The sequence below is a fragment of the Salmo salar genome, chromosome ssa06 (genome assembly GCF_905237065.1).
Source record: "Salmo salar chromosome ssa06, Ssal_v3.1, whole genome shotgun sequence".
In the NCBI taxonomy this organism is placed as follows: domain Eukaryota; kingdom Metazoa; phylum Chordata; class Actinopteri; order Salmoniformes; family Salmonidae; genus Salmo; species Salmo salar.
This window is the reverse complement of record NC_059447.1, coordinates 85,830,921-85,850,982: the sequence shown is the minus strand read 5'-3', so window position 1 is coordinate 85,850,982 and position 20,062 is coordinate 85,830,921. Positions and strand designations below refer to the sequence as shown.

The window sequence follows — 20,062 nt, the reverse complement described above, 5'->3', positions numbered from 1 at the left end:
GACACATACAGATCTCCATACTAATTAATGACCTATAGAACAGACACATACAGATCTCCATACTAATTAATGACCTATAGAACAGACACATACAGATCTCCATACTAATTAATGACCTATAGACAGAACAGACACATACAGATCTCCATACTAATTAATGACCTATACAGAACAGACACATACAGATCTCCATACTAATTAATGACCTATAGACAGACACATACAGATCTCCATACTAATTAATGACCTATAGAGACAGACACATACAGATCTCCATACTAATTAATGACCTATAGAACAGACACATACAGATCTCCATACTAATTAATGACCTGATAGACAGACACATACAGATCTCCATACTAATTAATGACCTATAGACAGAACAGACACATACAGATCTCCATACTAATTAATGACCTATAGACAGAACAGACACATACAGATCTCCATACTAATTAATGACCTATAGACAGACACATACAGATCTCCATACTAATTAATGACCTATAGAGAACAGACACATACAGATCTCCATACTAATTAATGACCTATAGACAGACACATACAGATCTCCATACTAATTAATGACCTATAGACAGACACATACAGATCTCCATACTAATTAATGACCTATAAGACAGACACATACAGATCTCCATACTAATTAATGACCTATAACAGAACAGACACATACAGATCTCCATACTAATTAATGACCTATAGACAGACACATACAGATCTCCATACTAATTAATGACCTATAGACAGACAGACACATACAGATCTCCATACTAATTAATGACCTATAGACAGACACATACAGATCTCCATACTAATTAATGACCTATAGACAGACACATACAGATCTCCATACTAATTAATGACCTATAGACAGAACAGACACATACAGATCTCCATACTAATTAATGACCTATAGACAGACACATACAGATCTCCATACTAATTAATGACCTATAGACAGACACATACAGATCTCCATACTAATTAATGACCTATAGACAGACAGACACATACAGATCTCCATACTAATTAATGACCTATAGAAGAACAGACACATACAGATCTCCATACTAATTAATGACCTATAGACAGACACATACAGATCTCCATACTAATTAATGACCTATAAGAACAGACACATACAGATCTCCATACTAATTAATGACCTATAGACAGAACAGACACATACAGATCTCCATACTAATTAATGACCTATAGACAGACACATACAGATCTCCATACTAATTAATGACCTATAGACAGACAGACACATACAGATCTCCATACTAATTAATGACCTATAGACAGACACATACAGATCTCCATACTAATTAATGACCTATAGACAGAACAGACACATACAGATCTCCATACTAATTAATGACCTATAGACAGAACAGACACATACAGATCTCCATACTAATTAATGACCTATAGACAGAACAGACACATACAGATCTCCATACTAATTAATGACCTATAGACAGACACATACAGATCTCCATACTAATTAATGACCTATAGAAGAACAGACACATACAGATCTCCATACTAATTAATGACCTATAGAGAACAGACACATACAGATCTCCATACTAATTAATGACCTATAGACAGAACAGACACATACAGATCTCCATACTAATTAATGACCTATAGACAGACACATACAGATCTCCATACTAATTAATGACCTATAGACAGACACATACAGATCTCCATACTAATTAATGACCTATAGACAGACACATACAGATCTCCATACTAATTAATGACCTATAGACAGAACAGACACATACAGATCTCCATACTTATTCATGACAGAGGACACAGGGAAAGACATTTGATTTGGGTTTATATGATTGCTATACTACACCATGTAGTTATATGTGTATAGTATTAGTGTGGAATCCTGTGTGAATAAGGCTGTACTTGTACCTTCCGTTTGATAAACTTGTCCCAGTAGTTATTGGGGAAGGATCTGCAGAAACATAAGAGGGACAACAGATATAGTTCAGTTTCTCTACAATTCTATTAGGAACATTCATCTGAAGCTGGTGACATTTTCAACAGACTTTTTAATATTAGTGTACACATTGCTTGAATTAGCCAGGAGCTCACCGGAACTGAATAACAGCACCTCAAATGTTCTACTGCTTGAGTTCCTGCACCTCTTATAGATTAGCTCAAAAAGTATTGTGGAGTTCCTGCGACTAAATATAAACAGTATCGGTGCCCGAATTGAGTTCCGGCACCTGTTTCAGTCCAAGTCAGGTTTTCCTCGGTGGTATGACTCACGGGGTGTTGATGACGAGGCGGTCCCACTGTCCCATGATGTCATCGTCTGCCGGCTGCTCTGTGATGTAGAGACCTTCAAACTCCAACAGCCTGGCGATCCCCTTCTCTCTCTTAAACACCACCAGAGGCACCTGGGAGGGAAACGGATGACCGAGAGAACGGGTGAGAGAAGAAACATGGAGGAAGAAGAGAATAGAATGGAATGACAGACACAAAGAAAGAAAGAAAGAAAGAAAGAAAGAAAGAAAGAAAGAAAGAAAGAAAGAAAGAAAGAAAGAAAGAAAGAAAGAAAGAAAGAAAGAAAGATGATAATGATGTGGATTGATGTGAACAGTTGACTGTAATAAACACCAGTCATACTGATTGATAGATTGATTGATTCAACGATTGTAATCACCTTGAGAAAGTAGTAGCCAACCAAACAGAGGATAGAGAGGGCAGTGTGGAACACAGCCAGGAAACACAGAATAGGGGCCATGTAGCCTGTACTCTCCTCCAGGACAAAGTACTCCTCACCACCTTCATCTTCATCTTCATCATCAGAACTAGTCCAGGAGTCATCCTCATCATCCTCAGCAGCAGTCACCTGAGGGAAAACAACCCACAGGAGAAAATGTGTTTTTATTTCAATGACAGATATGGTAAAAACCCAGCAAACAAATACCTCACAATCTTGTCTCAAAGTTGACACACAATAGCCTGGTTATTGACAGTGCATTTGGAAAGTATTCAGACCCATTGACTTTTTTCAAATTTTGTTACGTTACAGCCTTACTCGAAAATTGATTAAATACATGTTTTCCTTATCAATGTACACACAATAACCCATAATGACAAAGCGAAAACAGGTTTTTAGAGAATTTTGCAAATGTATTACAATTAAAAAACAGAAATACCTAATTTACATAAGTATGCAGACCGTTTGCTATGAGACTCAAAATTGAGCTCAGGTCCATCCTGTTTTCATTGATCATCCTTGAGATGTTTCTACAACATTATTGGAGTCCACCTGTGGTAAATGCAATTGATTGGACTTGATTTGGAAAGGCACATACAGTTGAAGTGGGAAGTTTACATACACCTTAGCCAAAGACATTTAAACTCAGTTTTTCACAATTCCTGACATTTAATCCTTGTCTTAGGTCAGTTAGGATGACCATTTTATTTTAAGAATGTGAAATGTCAGAATAATAGTAGAGAGAATGATTTATTTCAGCTTTTATTACTTTCATCACATTCCCAGTGGGTCAGAAGTTTACATACACTCAGTATTTGGTAGCATTGCCTTTAAATTGTTTAACTTGGGTCAAACGTTTTGGGTAGCCTTCCACAAGCGTCCCACAATAAGTTGGGTGAATTTTGGCCCATTCCTCCTGACAGAGCTGGTGTAACTGAGTCAGGTTTGTAGGCCTCCTTGCTCGCGCATGCTTTTTCAGTTCTGCCCACAAATTTTCTATAGGATTGAGGTCAGGTCTTTGTGATGGCCACTCCAAGACCTTGACTTTGTTGTCCTTAAGCCATTTTGCCACAAATTTGGATGTATGCTTGAGGTCATTGTCCATTTGGAAGACCCATTTGCGACCAAGCGTTAACTTTCTGACTGATGTCTTGAGATTTTGCTTCAATATATCCACAATATTTTCCTGCCTCATGATGACATCTATTTTGTGAAGTGCACTAGTCCATCCCGTGCTTCAAGGTTGGGATGGTGTTCTTCGGCTTGCAAGCCTCCCCCTTTTTCCTCCAAACATAACGATGGTCATTATGGCCAAACAGTTCTATTTTTGTTTCATCAGACCAGAGGACATTTCTCCAGAAAGTATGATCTTTGTTCCCATGTGCAGTTGCAAACCGTAGTCTGGCTTTTTTATGGTGGTTTTGGAGCAGTAGCTTCTTCCTTGCTGAGCGGCCTTTCAGGTTATGTCGATATAGGACTCGTTTTACTGTGGATATAGATACTTTTGTACCTGTTTCCAACAGCATCTTCACAAGGTCCTTTGCTGTTGTTCTGGGATTGATTTGCACTTTTCTCACCAAAGTACGTTCTTCTCTAGGAGACAGAATGCGTCTCCTTCCTGAGCGGTATGACGGCTGTGTGGTCCCATGGTGTTTATACTTGTGTACTATTGTTTGTACAGATGAACGTGGTACCTCCAGGCATTTGCAAATTGCTCCCAAGGATGAACCAGACTTGTGGAGGTCTACAATTTTCTTTCTGAGGTCTTGGCTGATTTCTTTTGATTTTCCCATGATGTCAAGCAAGAGGCACTGAGTTTGAAGGTAGGCCTTGAAATACATCCACAGATACCCCTCCAATTGACTCAAATCATGTCAATTAGCCTATCAGAAGCTTCTAAAGCCATGACATCGTTTTCTGGTATTTTCCAAGCTGTTTAAAGGCACAGTCAACTTAGTGTATGTAAACTTCTGACCCACTGGAATTGTGATACAGTGAATTATAAGTGAAATAATCTGTTTGTAAACAATTGTTGGAAAAATGACTTGTGTCATGCACAAAGTAGATGTCCTAACCGACTTGCCAAAACTATAGTTTGTTAACAAGAAATTTGTGGAGTTGTTGAAAAACGAGTTTTAATGACTCCAACCTAAGTGTAGGTAAACTTCCGACTTCAACTGTATCTGTCTATATAAGGTCCCAGAGTTGACAGTGCATGTCAGAGCAAAAACCAAGCCATGAGGTCGAAGGATTTGTCCGTAAAGGTCCGAGACAGGATTGTATCAAGGCACAGATCTGTGGAACTAGACTCTTCCTAGAGCTGGCCCCCTGGCCAAATTGAGCAATCGGGGTAGAAGGGCCTTGGTCAGGGAGGTGACCAAGAACCCAATGGTCACTCTGACAGAGCTCTAGAGTTCCTCTGTGGAGATGGGAGAACCTTCCAGAAGGACAACCATCTCTGTAGCAATCCACCAATCAGGACTTTATGATAGAGTGGCTAGACAGAAGCCACTCCTCAGTAAAAGGTACATGACAGCCCAATTGGAGTTTGCCAAAAGGCACCTAAGGACTCTCAGACCATGAGAAACAAGATTCTCTGGTCTGATGAAACCAAGATTGAACTCTGCCTGAATGCCAAGCGTCACATCTGGAGGAAACCTTGCACCATCCCTACTGTGAAGCATGGTGGTGGCAGCATCATGCTGTGGGGACGTTTTTCAGCGACAGGGACTGGGAGACTAGTCAGGATCGAGGGAAAGATGAACAGAGCAAAGTACAGAGAGATCCTTGATGAAAACATGCTCCAGAGCGCTCAGGACCTCAGACTGGGGTGAAGGTTCACCTTCCAACAGGACAATGACCCTAAGCACACAGCCAAGACAACGCAGGAGTGGCTTCGGGACAAGTCTCTGAATGTCCTTGTGTGGCCCAGACAGAGCCCGGACTTGAACCCAAGCAAACAACTCTGGAGATACCTGAAAATAGCTGTGCAGCAACACTCCCCATCCAACCTGACAGAGCTTGAGAGTTTCTGCAGAGAAGAATGGGAAAAACTCCCCAAATACACGTATGCCAAGCTTGTAGCGTCATATCCAAGAAGTCTCGAGGCTGTACTCACTGCCAAAGGTGTTTCAACAAAGTACTGAGTAAAGGGTCTGAATACTTACATAAATGTAAATTTTTCAGTTTTTTTTCTTAATACATTTTCAAAAATGTTTAAAAACCTGTTTTTGCTTCGTCATTATGGGGTATTGTGTGTAGATTGATGAGAATATTAAAAAAAAAATACATTTTAGAATAAGGCTGTAAAGTAACATTTGGAAAATTGAAGGGGACTGAATACTTTCCGAACGCACTGTATGTAAATAAAAAATAAATAAAATAAAAAAAATGTAATCTCTCCATCTCAGCAATAATTATTTGTATCTTGTAGAAGAGAGAGCAAGAAAACCCTGTAATGTGTATCACTGTAAATTACCCTGTAGAACAGTAGAATGAAGTTGATGGCAAACGCCACAAACAGAGCCAGGAAACGCATGTTGTAGAAGTTTCGAGCCAGCGTGTTCTGCAACCACATAGAACACAAAGTTAGACATTTGGTCATGATAATATATTTAGTCATGATAATATATTTAGTCATGATAATACATTTAGTCATGATAATACATTTAGTCATGATAATTAATTTAGTCATGATAATACATATCAATCTTCTGAGGTGAGCGTGACTGCAAAGAAGATGACATGGAAGGTCACTATTGACAGCATGTGGCAGGCAGAATAACAACGGCTGTGTTTGAGAGCATCAATTCTGATCAGTCGCTGATCACCGACTAAACAAACGGACTGATCTTCAAATAATAAGCAGTTATTTAGGATGCAAATCAGTTCAGTTAGTTTGCAGTCTCCAACTGCAATATAATAATTATAATAATAATAAATATTTAAATTTTACTGCACATTTCCCGCACTCAATACCCAAAGCTGTAGTCGATCTTGAACAAGTACAATGTCTGATGTATTACCAGCATCTTGGCCTGGTAGACCTCCAGCCCAGCCAAGAAGCTGGCAAAGAAGGAAGTAGGAGCCTCCTTTGATTGGCCGTTTCTGGACTTGAGAACGGGCTTATCCTGAGCCATTTCCTCTTTAGGCTGCTCCACCTTGACCTTGTCTTCCTTTTCCTTCTTCTCTGTGCTGTGAGAACACAAGATGACCGCCGATCTGTTATCAATCTGACACCAGCAAATACCTCTGACATCTGTTAGAGAGCTGAAACCCCAACACAACACAATACAACACAACACACTCATTTCATTTAATTATTTCAATTTTAAGAAATAATGAGCAATTAAGATCAGACTCTTATTTGTGATAACAAACTGTCAAGATGCGAGAAACCGAGCACCGGATTTTTTATTTACCGTCATTTCCGGACTATTGAGCGCATATAAGCTGAATATAAGCTGAATATAAGGTGCACCCACTGAATTAAAAAAATATATTATTTTGAACATAAATATGCCGCACATGTCTAGAAGCTGCAGGTGCCTACTGGTACATTGAAACAAATGAACTTTACACAGGCTTTAACGAAACACGGCTTGTAACAAAAATAAATAGGCTTTAACGAAGCACGGCTTGTACCAAAAAATAAAAAATTAGCAGTAAACAGTAGCCTACCAAGAAATTCATTGGTCACTATCTTCCTCCTCCTGTGCACTGAAACCACTGAAGTCATCTCCTTCGGTGTCGGAGTTGAATAGCCTCAGAATTGCTTCATCCGATATCGGATCGTTTTCATTGTCGCTCTCGTCACTGTTTGACCTTAACCCGTTCGTCAATTTTATTGGTCTAATGAAAGCTTCATGTCGCCAAAAAACTGAACACGTCACAGAATGTGTTTTTTTGAGAAGAAAAAAAATTTGAAGCGGGAAAAATCCATATATTAGCCGCATCATTGTTTAAGCCGCGAGGTTCAAAGCGTGGGAAAAAAGTTGCGGCTTATAGTCCGGAATTTACGGTAAACACTTTAAATAAAGTAAATAAAGATTGAATTAAGATTTGAACATGCCCTCCATGTTACATAGCTGAAGGAAACATGCACACAGAGATCAATAAATAGTGTAGACCACTCACTCTGCTTTCTCTGGTTCCGACTCCGTTGGTTCAGAAGCAGCATTCTACATGAGACAGACAATAGAAGGTTACAGAGGTTCAGCGTTCTACATGAGAAGGACAATAGAAAGTTACAGAGGTTCAGCATTCTACATGAGACAGACAATAGAAGGTTACAGAGGTTCAGCGTTCTACATGAGAAGGACAATAGAAAGTTACAGAGGTTCAGCGTTCTACATGAGACAGACAATAGAAGGTTACAGAGGTTCAGCGTTCTACATGAGAAGGACAATAGAAGGTTACAGAGGTTCAGGCTTCTACATGAGAAGGACAATAGAAGGTTACAGAGGTTCAGCATTCTACATGAGACAGACAATAGAAGGTTACAGAGGTTCAGCGTTCTACATGAGAAGGACAATAGAAGGTTACAGAGGTTCAGCGTTCTACATGAGACAGACAATAGAAGGTTACAGAGGTTCAGCGTTCTACATGAGAAGGACAATAGAAGGTTACAGAGGTTCAGGCTTCTACATGAGAAGGACAATAGAAGGTTACAGAGGATACTTATTGGTGACACCATCCATGTGAAACAAGCCCAGCATTTTACTGAGAACTGTTCATTAAGAATCACCATTGTATTTAATGTATTCCCTTTACCTACTGTTTTAGAGAAAGGCCAACAGAATGCTCACCTTCTTCTCCACAGTGGCGGTGGTCTCAGCGGTCAGATTCTCAGAGACGTCTCCCAGTCCAGGATCAACATGTTTTAACCCTTCCCCTTTCTTTGGCATCGGATTAATCATCTCCATTAAGATGTCCTGCTCTGCCTTGTCCGATGGTTTGATGGCCTGGTCTGTTCCGCCCGACACCGAGTCACTCACCTCCACCTTCTCTGTCTCCAACACGTCGCCGTGGATACCGAACTGGGTGGGATCGGGCATATTGCCCAAGATGTCTGTCACCTTCATGTTCTTGGCTCCTTCAAATCAAATATAATTTAAAGTCCATTTAAACAAAACGTTGCAACACCATTATTAACATTATCCTAAAACAATTAAACCAAAGAGATCAAACAAAAATAGAAGATATCAAGATCCCACCTTCGACGAGGCCTCCTCCGAACATGGATGACCAGATGAGGTGGAAGAATCCGAAGATGAGGCTGTAGATCCCCTTGAAGAACCCTGCAAAGAGTGTCCAGAAGAAGGAGAAGAACCCAAGGATCACCTCCTTCATGCTCAGCTTCTTGGACTTCTTGTACTGCTTCTTGAGGCTCTTGAAGGTCAGCATCTCTCTGAAGTTGGAGATCTTCTTCTTAGCGGAGACGCAGACCATGGTGAAAGCCGAGGAAGCCTCCAGCTCTCTCTCCTCTTCTTGCTCAGCCAGCTCTTCTAGAAGGTTGTGCACCTCCTCCTCTTCCTCCTCCGGGCGCTCCACCACTTCTGGCTCCGAGATCTGAGATGCTAGCTGCATCTCAAAGATCGTGTCTTCGCAGAAGTTCACAAACATCTCCATCTTCTCGCTCTCTCCACCCTCGTTGACCACGTCAAAGATGAACTGTCTCTTGGACTCTTTGACCTGTGGCTTCTCCCACTGTGTGCGGCTGGACTCGCTGATCTCAAAGTAGACCCTCTCGATGCGCTTCCCTCCACCCATGATCTCAATGCGGCCCAGGTATGGCTCAAAGTAGTTCAGCACGCTCTCGGCCGGTTCCAGGAAGGTGGCCAGACGGGGGTCGTGAGGCATGTGCTCAGAGAGGTTAGTGAGCAGCACGGCTATGTTGAAGCCAATGTCTTTGGCTGGCTCGTGGAACCGCTCCACAAACTCCTCGTAGTTGAACATGTCGTTCTCATCGGCCTCGGCACAGGAGAGCAGGAACTCAATCTCCGACTGGGTGTACTGCTTCTGGTTCTCCATGGACTTCTGGAAATCTTTTTTGGAGATGACCCCCTTGTTATCAGGGTCATACTCCCTGAAGTTGTCAGAGGTGGTCAGGTCCTTGATCTTGAGGAACATGTCAAAGAACTTGAGGATCATCTCTACGTTGCTGGAGGACTCCACCAGAGTGTCCACCATCTGCTTTCCAATCGTTCCATTCACCACATTGCCTAGGAGACACCACATAGGAATAGGAATCAATGGCATTTTGCACTTACTTACTTACTTACTTAACCTCCCTAACTACTTACTTTTATTTTACTAGGTAAGTCAGTTAAGAACAAATTCTTATTTTTAATGACAGCCTAGGAACAATGGGTTTACTGCTTTGTTCAGGGGCAGAACCACAGATTTTTACTTTGTCAGCTCGGGGATTCAATCTTGCAACCTTTCGGTTACTATTCCAATGCTCTAACCACTAGGCTAACTGCCACCCCTTACTTCCTTACTTACAAACTGACTTACTTTACCTCCCTCCCTAACTACTTACTTACTTCCTTACTTAATTACAAACTGACTTACTTACTTATTCATTTTCACGTATTATGTGGATACCTACAGTATGTACCATCAGTGATATGTGTAAATCATTAACTGTATGGCGTAAATATATATGTTCAAACAAATGACTGTAGCCTACCACGTCATAAATGAGTCCTATAAGTGTTAGAGTGAATCTTTTTTTATTTAACTAGGCAAGTCAGTTAAGAATAAATTCTTATTTACAACGACGGCCTACCCCGGCCAAACCCGTACGACGCTAGGCCAATATGTGCAGCGCCCTATGGGACACCCAATCACGGCCGATTGTAATACAGCCTGGAATCGAACCATGGTCTGTAGTGACAACTCTAGTACTGAGATGCAGTGTCTTAGACCGCTGTGCCCACTCGGGAGCCTTAAAAGCTGTAGGTTCTTACCCTCCAGCAGTGACAGCATCATCACCACCATGTCCTGCTGAAGATCCATCAACTCCTTCAGCAGCTCAATCTGACACGAGTCCTAAGGGGCACCAACCGTTGGAAGAACTGCATTAATAATACAATTAGTTAAGTAATAATTAATAATAACATGTACTTATGAAGCATTTTTATGATTTTACAATCTCAATAGCTCAAGTTGCATGCACTAAAAACAAATAACCAAAGACATAAAAAAGACATAACCAAAAACCAAAACAAAGGCATAACTGAAAACCAAAACAAAAGGCATAACTGAAAACCAAAACAAAAGGCATAACCAAAACACAAAGACTAGCATTGAACACAGATGAATTACGGCATTTTACAGCCATAATCTAGGAAGACAGCATCCACATTCCGGGGAACGACAGAACAGAAAGCTCAATCTATTATTGAGCACAACTATCACTACGGCCAGACGCAACTATGACTATGGCCAGGCGCAACTAACACTACGGCCAGGCGCAACTATCACTACGGCCAGGCGCAACTATCACTACGGCCAGGCGCAACTATCACTACGGCCAGGCGCAACTATGACTACGGCCAGGCGCAACTATGACTACGGCCAGGCGCAACTATGACTACGGCCAGGCGCAACTATCACTACGGCCAGAATAGGACAGTTAGAGGAGGAACAAGAGGAGGGAATAGAATAGGATATACACGACATGACCAAAATTATGTGGACACCTGCTCTTTGAACATTCCAAAATCATGGGCATTAATATGGAGTTGGTCCCCCCATTGCTGCTATAACAGCCTCCACTCTTCTGGAAAAGCTTTCCACTAGATGTTTGAACATTGCTGCGGGGAATTAATTCCCTTCAGCCACAAGAGCATTAGTGAGGTTGAGGATGTTGGGTGTGGGTGAACCCTCTAATCTGAGGCTATTTAAGTGTAGTAGTAAGTAAGCCTTGAGCTACAACGACCCCCGGGACAGGAACCTATCTCTTGTTTCTGTAGTGTGAGGCAGCTTGATGTACAGTACAGCCCCTGGACAGGATGTTGGTCTATTGAAACGGGAGTTGTTTTTATATGATCAGTTTCATATTGGAGAGACGTTGGAGACGACAGTGAGCGTTGACTGACAGGAAGCAGAGGGACACTGCTGCCCATATATAGACACTGATGTCACGTCCTGACCAGCAGAGGGCGTATTGCTTAGTCTAGGTCAGGATGTGGCAGGGGGTTTGTGTTTGTTAAATGTTGGGTTGATGATTGGGACTTCCAATTGAAGGCAGGTGTGTATAGTTGCCTTTGATTGGAGGTCCTATATAGGTGTGTGTGTTTGTCTTTGGGGTTGTGGGGAATTGTTCTGTGTTGAGCCTATGCTTTGCCAGACTGTTGGTTGTTCGTTCATTCTCGTGAGTTCGTTTTGTTGTTTTGATGTTCATTTAGTCTGTAAATAAATACACACGATGAGCATACTGCTGCGGACCTGCTGCGTTTTGGTCCTCTTCTCTCCAGTACGACATTTTTAAGGATGAGTACGACTTATTCTATGACAACTGACTGCAACTCCAGGACAGCAGGGTAACTTGCAGGACGCTGGACTGGGCCAGTAGTTTACTGTTTTATTTTGCTCACTTTACTGGAATGGTTGGTGCAGCACTGAGGACACCTAGTTACCTGGGACAGCTTCATCTGCATGTTGGCAAACACATGCAGGAATCCCACCACTGCATCCCACAGTCTGCTGTGGGCCAGACTCTGCTGGTTCCCAATACATGGGCCCTGGGAGGGAGAGAGGGAGGGGGGAGAGAGGGAGGTGGGAGAAAGGGAGAGAAATGAGGAGGAGGGGGAGGGAAGAAGAGAGGAAAGGGGGAGAGAGAGATTGATAGAAGGACCAAAGGGTGGGGACACAAAATAGGTTGAATGTTATTGAAAATCCCAATTCCCCCCCCCAAAAAAAAACATTTTAGTGCCATAAAATCAAATCCAAATATGACTATAGGCTCCATGTGAAACACTGGAAAGTCAGAAAGAGTCAGGCCTTACTTACCTGGATGTACTCAGTGAGTGAGTTAAAGATCTGCTTTGCGACAGCTAAGGCTTTGGAGAAGTTGACCTGTCCTGCCTCATCGATAATGTCTTTCCCAGAATAATACCAGTAGAAGTCACTGATAGATTCCTACAGAGAAGGATTACTATGTCAGTGTGTTGGGGAAACCAAGTCACGTTCTATTTATAGTGTGTGTGTGTGTGTGTGTGTGTGTGTGTGTGTGTCACCTGAAGGCGTAGCAGGTAGTCCACTGTGCTGATGATAATGTTGACTGTCAACGTGTTTCCTGTTTGTGTTCTCAGGAAGTTTTGGAAATCTGTGGCGAAGAACACATTTTGATATTGGGATAACGTGGTTTTGAATGAAGCTATAACAAAACATATACTAATACTTTGTTTTACACCAATTTATGAAAGTTCTCACCCCCGTTGTGCCCCTCACAGAGCAGTTGTAAAAACCTGAACAGATCTTTAGTGAAGTCATCATTCGTCAGCACTTTGGAACCTTCGGGATGGGACATAAGTAGGTGAAGAACTCTCTCCATAACAACAACGGTTGAATTCGCAAGCAACTAGAGTTTTCACAATAATCTCAATACATGATTTAGGTGAAAGTCTGAGTTAGGCTTTGCGGATATCCAGTTAGGATCGGCACTCATCACTCTTAGACAGGCAAGTGGCTGGCGCAAATACAGATACTGCACTCTTAGAAAAAAGGTGCTATCGAGAACCTAAAAGGGTTCCTCGGCTGTCCCCATAGGAGAACCCGTTGAAGAACTGTTTTGGGTTTCAGGTAGAACCCTTTCCACTGAGGTTTCTACATGGAACCCAGAGGGGGTTCTACCTAGGACCAAAAAGGGTTCTCCATTTGGGGAAAGGCAAAGAACCCTTTTGGAAACCTTTTTTTCTAAGAGTGTGGGTCTGGTTTTGTGTTGCACACAACACCCTTGCTGCATCCAAAGTGCTGATTGTGAAAACTGAAATGAATATTGTGAAACACCAGGATATTTCAGGAAGCTGGAGGTTAGCCAGGTAACTTTCACATATAGCATATAGTATAAGAACAAGACAAGAACACAGGGAAACCGTTTTTAAGAAGATAACACAATGATGGAATGTTCTCCACTTAGAATCATCAAGCAATTCCAAGGTTCCATTCCACAGTACTTCACAATCTTGGGAATTCCAAGTATTTGAATACTGCAATCCATTTCTGGATCAGCTACATCATCCACGTGAAAGTTAAACACATACATGAAACCAGCTTTGTGAAATAGGCCCCAAGTCCAAAGCACATCAAAGCTTTGCTTTAGCTGTGGACAAGTCTACAAATCATAACCTTTTGAAAGACGTTGATAGCCTGATAGGAGTATCAGTAGCAGAATGTAGATTAGTGATGTAGAGTTAGTAACATAAAGAAAAAGTTAACAATTACCACTAATAACAGGCATTTATAAAGTAAATCTAGAATTTTACGTTTATATTTTATGCATGCATGTGCATGAATGTACCTCCCTGTAGACCAGAGCAATGAGTTAATGCTTCCAGGTCATCAGGTCAATGAGGCAGGAGAGGTGAAGGTGAGAGAGGGACGGTTATGAGCGGTTATGAGAGCATCTGAATAGTTTATTTACCCCGCTCACTGTTGACTGCCATCGATGAGTATTAATGATAGGAGAGGACAAAACAAAACACAACAAGCAGACGTAAGCAAGAGAAGACATAGAACTTCAAAAAAAGGAGAAGAAAAAAAAGTTTGAAAGAGTGAGATGTCTATAGGCCTCATTATGGGTGTGATGTTAAAATGAAGGTGTTTAGGGCAGAGTTATAAAGATGTATGATATTTAGTGCGTATTTAGGATATTAGTGGAAAATACTACCGTTGACCTATCAAAACTGAAAATATACAGCAGGGAGAACTGAAGGATAAAGCTGTGTTATGTGTGTGGGATAAGGTGTGTTAGGAGAAAGTGTGTGTGTGGGATGAGGTGTGTTAGGAGAAAGTGTGTGTGTGGGATGAGGTGTGTTAGGGGAAAGTGTGTGTGTGGGATGAGGTGTGTTAGGGGAAAGTGTGTGTGTGGGATGAGGTGTGTTAGGAGAAAGTGTGTGTGTGGGATAAGGTGTGTTAGGAGAAAGTGTGTGTGTGGGATGAGGTGTGTTAGGAGAAAGTGTGTGTGTGGGATGAGGTGTGTTAGGGAGAAAGTGTGTGTGTGGGATGAGGTGTGTTAGGAGAAAGTGTGTGTGTGGGATGAGGTGTGTTAGGAGAAAGTGTGTGTGTGGGATGAGGTGTGTTAGGAGAAAGTGTGTGTGTGGGATGAGGTGTGTTAGGAGAAAGTGTGTGTGTGGGATGAGGTGTGTTAGGAGAAAGTGTGTGTGTGGGATGAGGTGTGTTAGGAGAAAGTGTGTGTGTGGGATGAGGTGTGTTAGGAGAAAGTGTGTGTGTGGGATGAGGTGTCTTAGGAGAAAGTGTGTGTGTGGGATGAGGTGTGTTAGGAGAAAGTGTGTGTGTGGGATGAGGTGTGTTAAGAGAAAGTGTGTGTGTGGGATGAGGTGTGTTAAGAGAAAGTGTGTGTGTGGGATGAGGTGTGTTAAGAGAAAGTGTGTGTGTGTGGGATGAGGTGTGTGTGGTAATGTAGATGTGACAGAGAAGGCTTGTATCTAGCTAATGCTGCACCATGTCTTAGGTTCCCCCTACTTCAGGATGGAGGAAACCCCTGTTCTCAATTTAGGAGTAAAAATTCCTCTTGGAAAGCCTTTTAGTGCTCTCGCTACAGTGTGTCGTATTCGTACGTAACCTGACAACATGAGGAGTGTAGATGTGAGTGTTGAATCAGAACCTGACAACATGAGGAGTGTAGATGTGAGAGTTGAATCAGAACCTGACAACATGAGGAGTGTAGATGTGAGTGTTGAATCAGAACCTGACAACATGAGGAGTGTAGATGTGAGTGTTGAATCAGAACCTGACAACATGGGGAGTGTAGACGTGAGAGTTGAATCAGAACCTGACAACATGAGGAGTGTAGACGTGAGTGTTGAATCAGAACCTGACAACATGAGGAGTGTAGATGTGAGTGTTGAATCAGAACCTGACAACATGGGGAGTGTAGACGTGAGTGTTGAATCAGAACCTGACAACATGAGGAGTGTAGATGTGAGTGTTGAATCAGAACCTGACAACATGAGGAGTGTAGATGTGAGTGTTGAATCAGAACCTGACAACATGGGGAGTGTAGATGTGAGTGTTGAATCAGAACCTGACAACATGGGGAGTGTAGACGTGAGTGTTGAATCAGAACCTGACAACATGAGGAGTGTAGATGTGAGTGTTGAATCAGAACCTGACAACATGGGGAGTGTAGACGTGAGTGTTGAATCAGAACCTGACAACATGAGGAGTGTAGATGTGAGTGTTGAATCAGAACCTGACAACATGAGGAGTGTAGATGTGAGTGTTGAATCAGAACCTGACAACATGGGGAGTGTAGATGTGAGTGTTGAATCAGAACCTGACAACATGAGGAGTGTAGACGTGAGAGTTGAATCAGAACCTGACAACATGAGGAGTGTAGATGTGAGTGTTGAATCAGAACCTGACAACATGAGGAGTGTAGACGTGAGTGTTGAATCAGAACCTGACAACATGAGGAGTGTAGATGTGAGTGTTGAATCAGAACCTGACAACATGAGGAGTGTAGATGTAAGTGTTGAATCAGAACCTGACAACATGGGGAGTGTAGATGTGAGTGTTGAATCAGAACCTGACAACATGGGGAGTGTAGATGTAAGTGTTGAATCAGAACCTGACAACATGAGGAGTGTAGACGTGAGTGTTGAATCAGAACCTGAAAACATGAGGAGTGTAGATGTGAGTGTTGAATCAGAACCTGACAACATGAGGAGTGTAGATGTGAGTGTTGAATCAGAACCTGACAACATGGGGAGTGTAGATGTGAGTGTTGAATCAGAACCTGACAACATGGGGAGTGTAGATGTGAGTGTTGAATCAGAACCTGACAACATGGGGAGTGTAGATGTGAGTGTTGAATCAGAACCTGACAACATGGGGAGTGTAGATGTGAGTGTTGAATCAGAACCTGACAACATGGGGAGTGTAGATGTGAGTGTTGAATCAGAACCTGAAAACATGAGGAGTGTAGATGTGAGTGTTGAATCAGAACCTGACAACATGGGGAGTGTAGATGTGAGTGTTGAATCAGAACCTGACAACATGAGGAGTGTAGATGTGAGTGTTGAATCAGAACCTGACAACATGGGGAGTGTAGATGTGAGTGTTGAATCAGAACCTGACAACATGGGGAGTGTAGATGTGAGTGTTGAATCAGAACCTGACAACATGGGGAGTGTAGATGTGAGTGTTGAATCAGAACCTGACAACATGAGGAGTGTAGGTGTGAGTGTTGAATCAGAACCTGACAACATGGGGAGTGTAGATGTGAGTGTTGAATCAGAACCTGACAACATGAGGAGTGTAGATGCGTTGATAACTACTGCACTTCTGAACATCTTAGAGTCCTAAACCTGATGAAACTACTGAACATCTTAGATTCCTAAACCTGATGAAACTACTGAACAGCTTAGAGTCCTAAACCTGATGAAACTACTGAACAGCTTAGAGTCCTAAACCTGATGAAACTACTGAACAGCTTAGAGTCCTAAACCTGATGAAACTACTGAACAGCTTAGAGTCCTAAACCTGATGAAACTACTGAACAGCTTAGAGTCCTAAACCTGATGAAACTACTGAACAGCTTAGAGTCCTAAACCTGATGAAACTACTGAACAGCTTAGAGTCCTAAACCTGATGAAACTACTGAACAGCTTAGAGTCCTAAACCTGATGAAACTACTGAACAGCTTAGATTCCTAAACCTGGGGTCAGTAACGGTTCAATTCAGGAAACATAACTATGTACATCTACACTTTTTAATTAGGATTTTGGTTTACTTTCTGAATCGAAATGGAATTGACCCCAACACTGATACATAGGCCTTCTGTACAGTATATACGGTATCATGCCACGAGGCCTTGCAGCCCTGATGATGGTTTGGACAACAGGTTAATCACATGGATCCCTGACTCTACCACTACTACACAAGCAGTAAAAACAACGTACACCAAAAATATAAAAAAATACTAGGTCAAATGCAATTTGATTTGATATTACTGTAGCTAGGGGGCATTCTTTCTGAAGATAATGTGATTTGATATTACTGTAGCTAGGGGCATTCTTTCTGAAGATAATTTGATTTGATATTACTGTAGCTAGGGGACATTCTTTCTGAAGATAATTTGATATTACTGTAGCTAGGGGCATTCTTTCTGAAGATAATTTGATATTACTGTAGCTAGGGGCATTCTTTCTGAAGATAATTTGATATTACTGTAGCTAGGGGCATTCTTTCTGAAGATAATTTGATATTACTGTAGCTAGGGGACATTCTTTCTGAAGATAATTTGATATTATATTACTGTAGCTAGGGGACATTCTTTCTGAAGATAATTTGATATTACTGTAGCTAGGGGCATTCTTTCTGAAGATAATTTGATATTATATTACTGTAGCTAGGGGACATTCTTTCTGAAGATAATTTGATATTTCTGTAGCTAGGGGCATTCTTTCTGAAGATAATTTGATATTATATTACTGTAGCTAGGGGGCATTCTTTCTGAAGATAATTTGATATTACTGTAGCTAGGGGCATTCTTTCTGAAGATAATTAGATTTCATATTACTGTAGCTAGGGGGCATTCTTTCTGAAGATAATTTGATTTCATATTATTGTAGCTAGGGGGCATTCTTTCTGAAGATAATTTGATATTACTGTAGCTAGGGGCATTCTTTCTGAAGATAATTTGATATTACTGTAGCTAGGGGCATTCTTTCTGAAGATAATTTGATATTACTGTAGCTAGGGGCATTCTTTCTGAAGATAATTGTATATTACTGTAGCTAGGGGCATTCTTTCTGAAGATAATTTGATTTCATATTACTGTAGCTAGGGGGCATTCTTTCAGTAGATAATTTGATATTACTGTAGCTAGGGGACATTCTTTCTGAAAATAATTTAATTTCATATTACTGTAGCTAGGGGACATTCTTTCTGAAGATAATTTCATTTCATATTACTGTAGCTAGGGTGCATTCTTTCTGAAGATAATTTGATTTCATATTACTGTAGCTAGGGGACATTCTTTCTGAAGATAATTTGATATTACTGTAACTAGGGGGCATTCTTTCTGAAGATAATTTGATATTACTGTAGCTAGGGGCATTCTTTCTGAAGATAATTGTATATTACTGTAGCTAGGGGCATTCTTTCTGAAGATAATTTGATTTCACATTACTGTAGCTAGGGGCATTCTTTCAGTAGATAATTTGATATTACTGTAGCTAGGGGACATTCTTTCTGAAGATAATTTAATTTGATATTACTGTAGCTAGGGGACATTCTTTCTGAAGATAATTTAATTTCATATTACTGTAGCTAGGGGGCATTCTTTCTGAAGATAATTTGATTTCATATTACTGTAGCTAGGGGGCATTCTTTCTGAAGATAATTTGATATTACTGTAACTAAGGGGCATTCTTTCTGAAGATAATTTGATATTACTGTAGCTAGGGGCATTCTTTCTGAAGATAATTGTATATTACTGTAGCTAGGGGCATTCTTTCTGAAGATAATTTGATTTCATATTACTGTAGCTAGGGGGCATTCTTTCAGTAGATAATTTGATATTACTGTAGCTAGGGGACATTCTTTCTGAAGATAATTTAATTTCATATTACTGTAGCTAGGGGACATTCTTTCTGAAGATAATTTGATTTCATATTACTGTAGCTAGGGAGCATTCTTTCTGAAGATAATTTGATATTATATTACTGTAGCTAGGGGACATTCTTTCTGAAGATAATTTGATATTACTGTAGCTAGGGGCATTCTTTCTGAAGATAATTTGATATTATATTACTGTAGCTAGGGGACATTCTTTCTGAAGATAATTTGATATTACTGTAGCTAGGGGCATTCTTTCTGAAGATAATTTGATATTATATTACTGTAGCTAGGGGACATTCTTTCTGAAGATAATTTGATATTACTGTAGCTAGGGGCATTCTTTCTGAAGATAATTTGATATTATATTACTGTAGCTAGGGGACATTCTTTCTGAAGATAATTTGATATTTCTGTAGCTAGGGGCATTCTTTCTGAAGATAATTTGATATTATATTACTGTAGCTA

General features: G+C 40.9%; 1 protein-coding gene across 5 annotated transcripts in view; it reads right to left on the bottom strand.

Annotated features, from left to right (window-relative positions):
• Positions 1-20,062, bottom strand: part of LOC106608253 (ryanodine receptor 3) — a 288,745-nt gene that overhangs the window by 27,513 nt on the left and 241,170 nt on the right. For 4 of the 5 annotated variants that reach the window (XR_006770345.1, XM_045721102.1, XM_045721105.1 and 1 more), the window contains 14 exons: positions 14,433-14,447; positions 13,223-13,303; positions 13,027-13,115; positions 12,800-12,928; positions 12,427-12,531; positions 10,753-10,834; positions 8,995-10,002; positions 8,587-8,873; positions 7,916-7,959; positions 6,805-6,973; positions 6,258-6,344; positions 2,720-2,908; positions 2,323-2,453; positions 1,963-2,005 (listed from right to left, as the gene is read on the bottom strand). Coding sequence is in view for 4 of the 5 variants with exons in the window: in XM_045721102.1 (XP_045577058.1) it covers positions 1,963-2,005; positions 2,323-2,453; positions 2,720-2,908; positions 6,258-6,344; positions 6,805-6,973; positions 7,916-7,959; positions 8,587-8,873; positions 8,995-10,002; positions 10,753-10,834; positions 12,427-12,531; positions 12,800-12,928; positions 13,027-13,115; positions 13,223-13,303; positions 14,433-14,447 (2,459 nt within the window). In the remaining variant the exon portion in view is untranslated. The remainder of the gene's footprint in view (positions 1-1,962; positions 2,006-2,322; positions 2,454-2,719; positions 2,909-6,257; positions 6,345-6,804; positions 6,974-7,915; positions 7,960-8,586; positions 8,874-8,994; positions 10,003-10,752; positions 10,835-12,426; positions 12,532-12,799; positions 12,929-13,026; positions 13,116-13,222; positions 13,304-14,432; positions 14,448-20,062) is intronic. The other variant, XM_045721103.1, reaches the window with a different exon arrangement.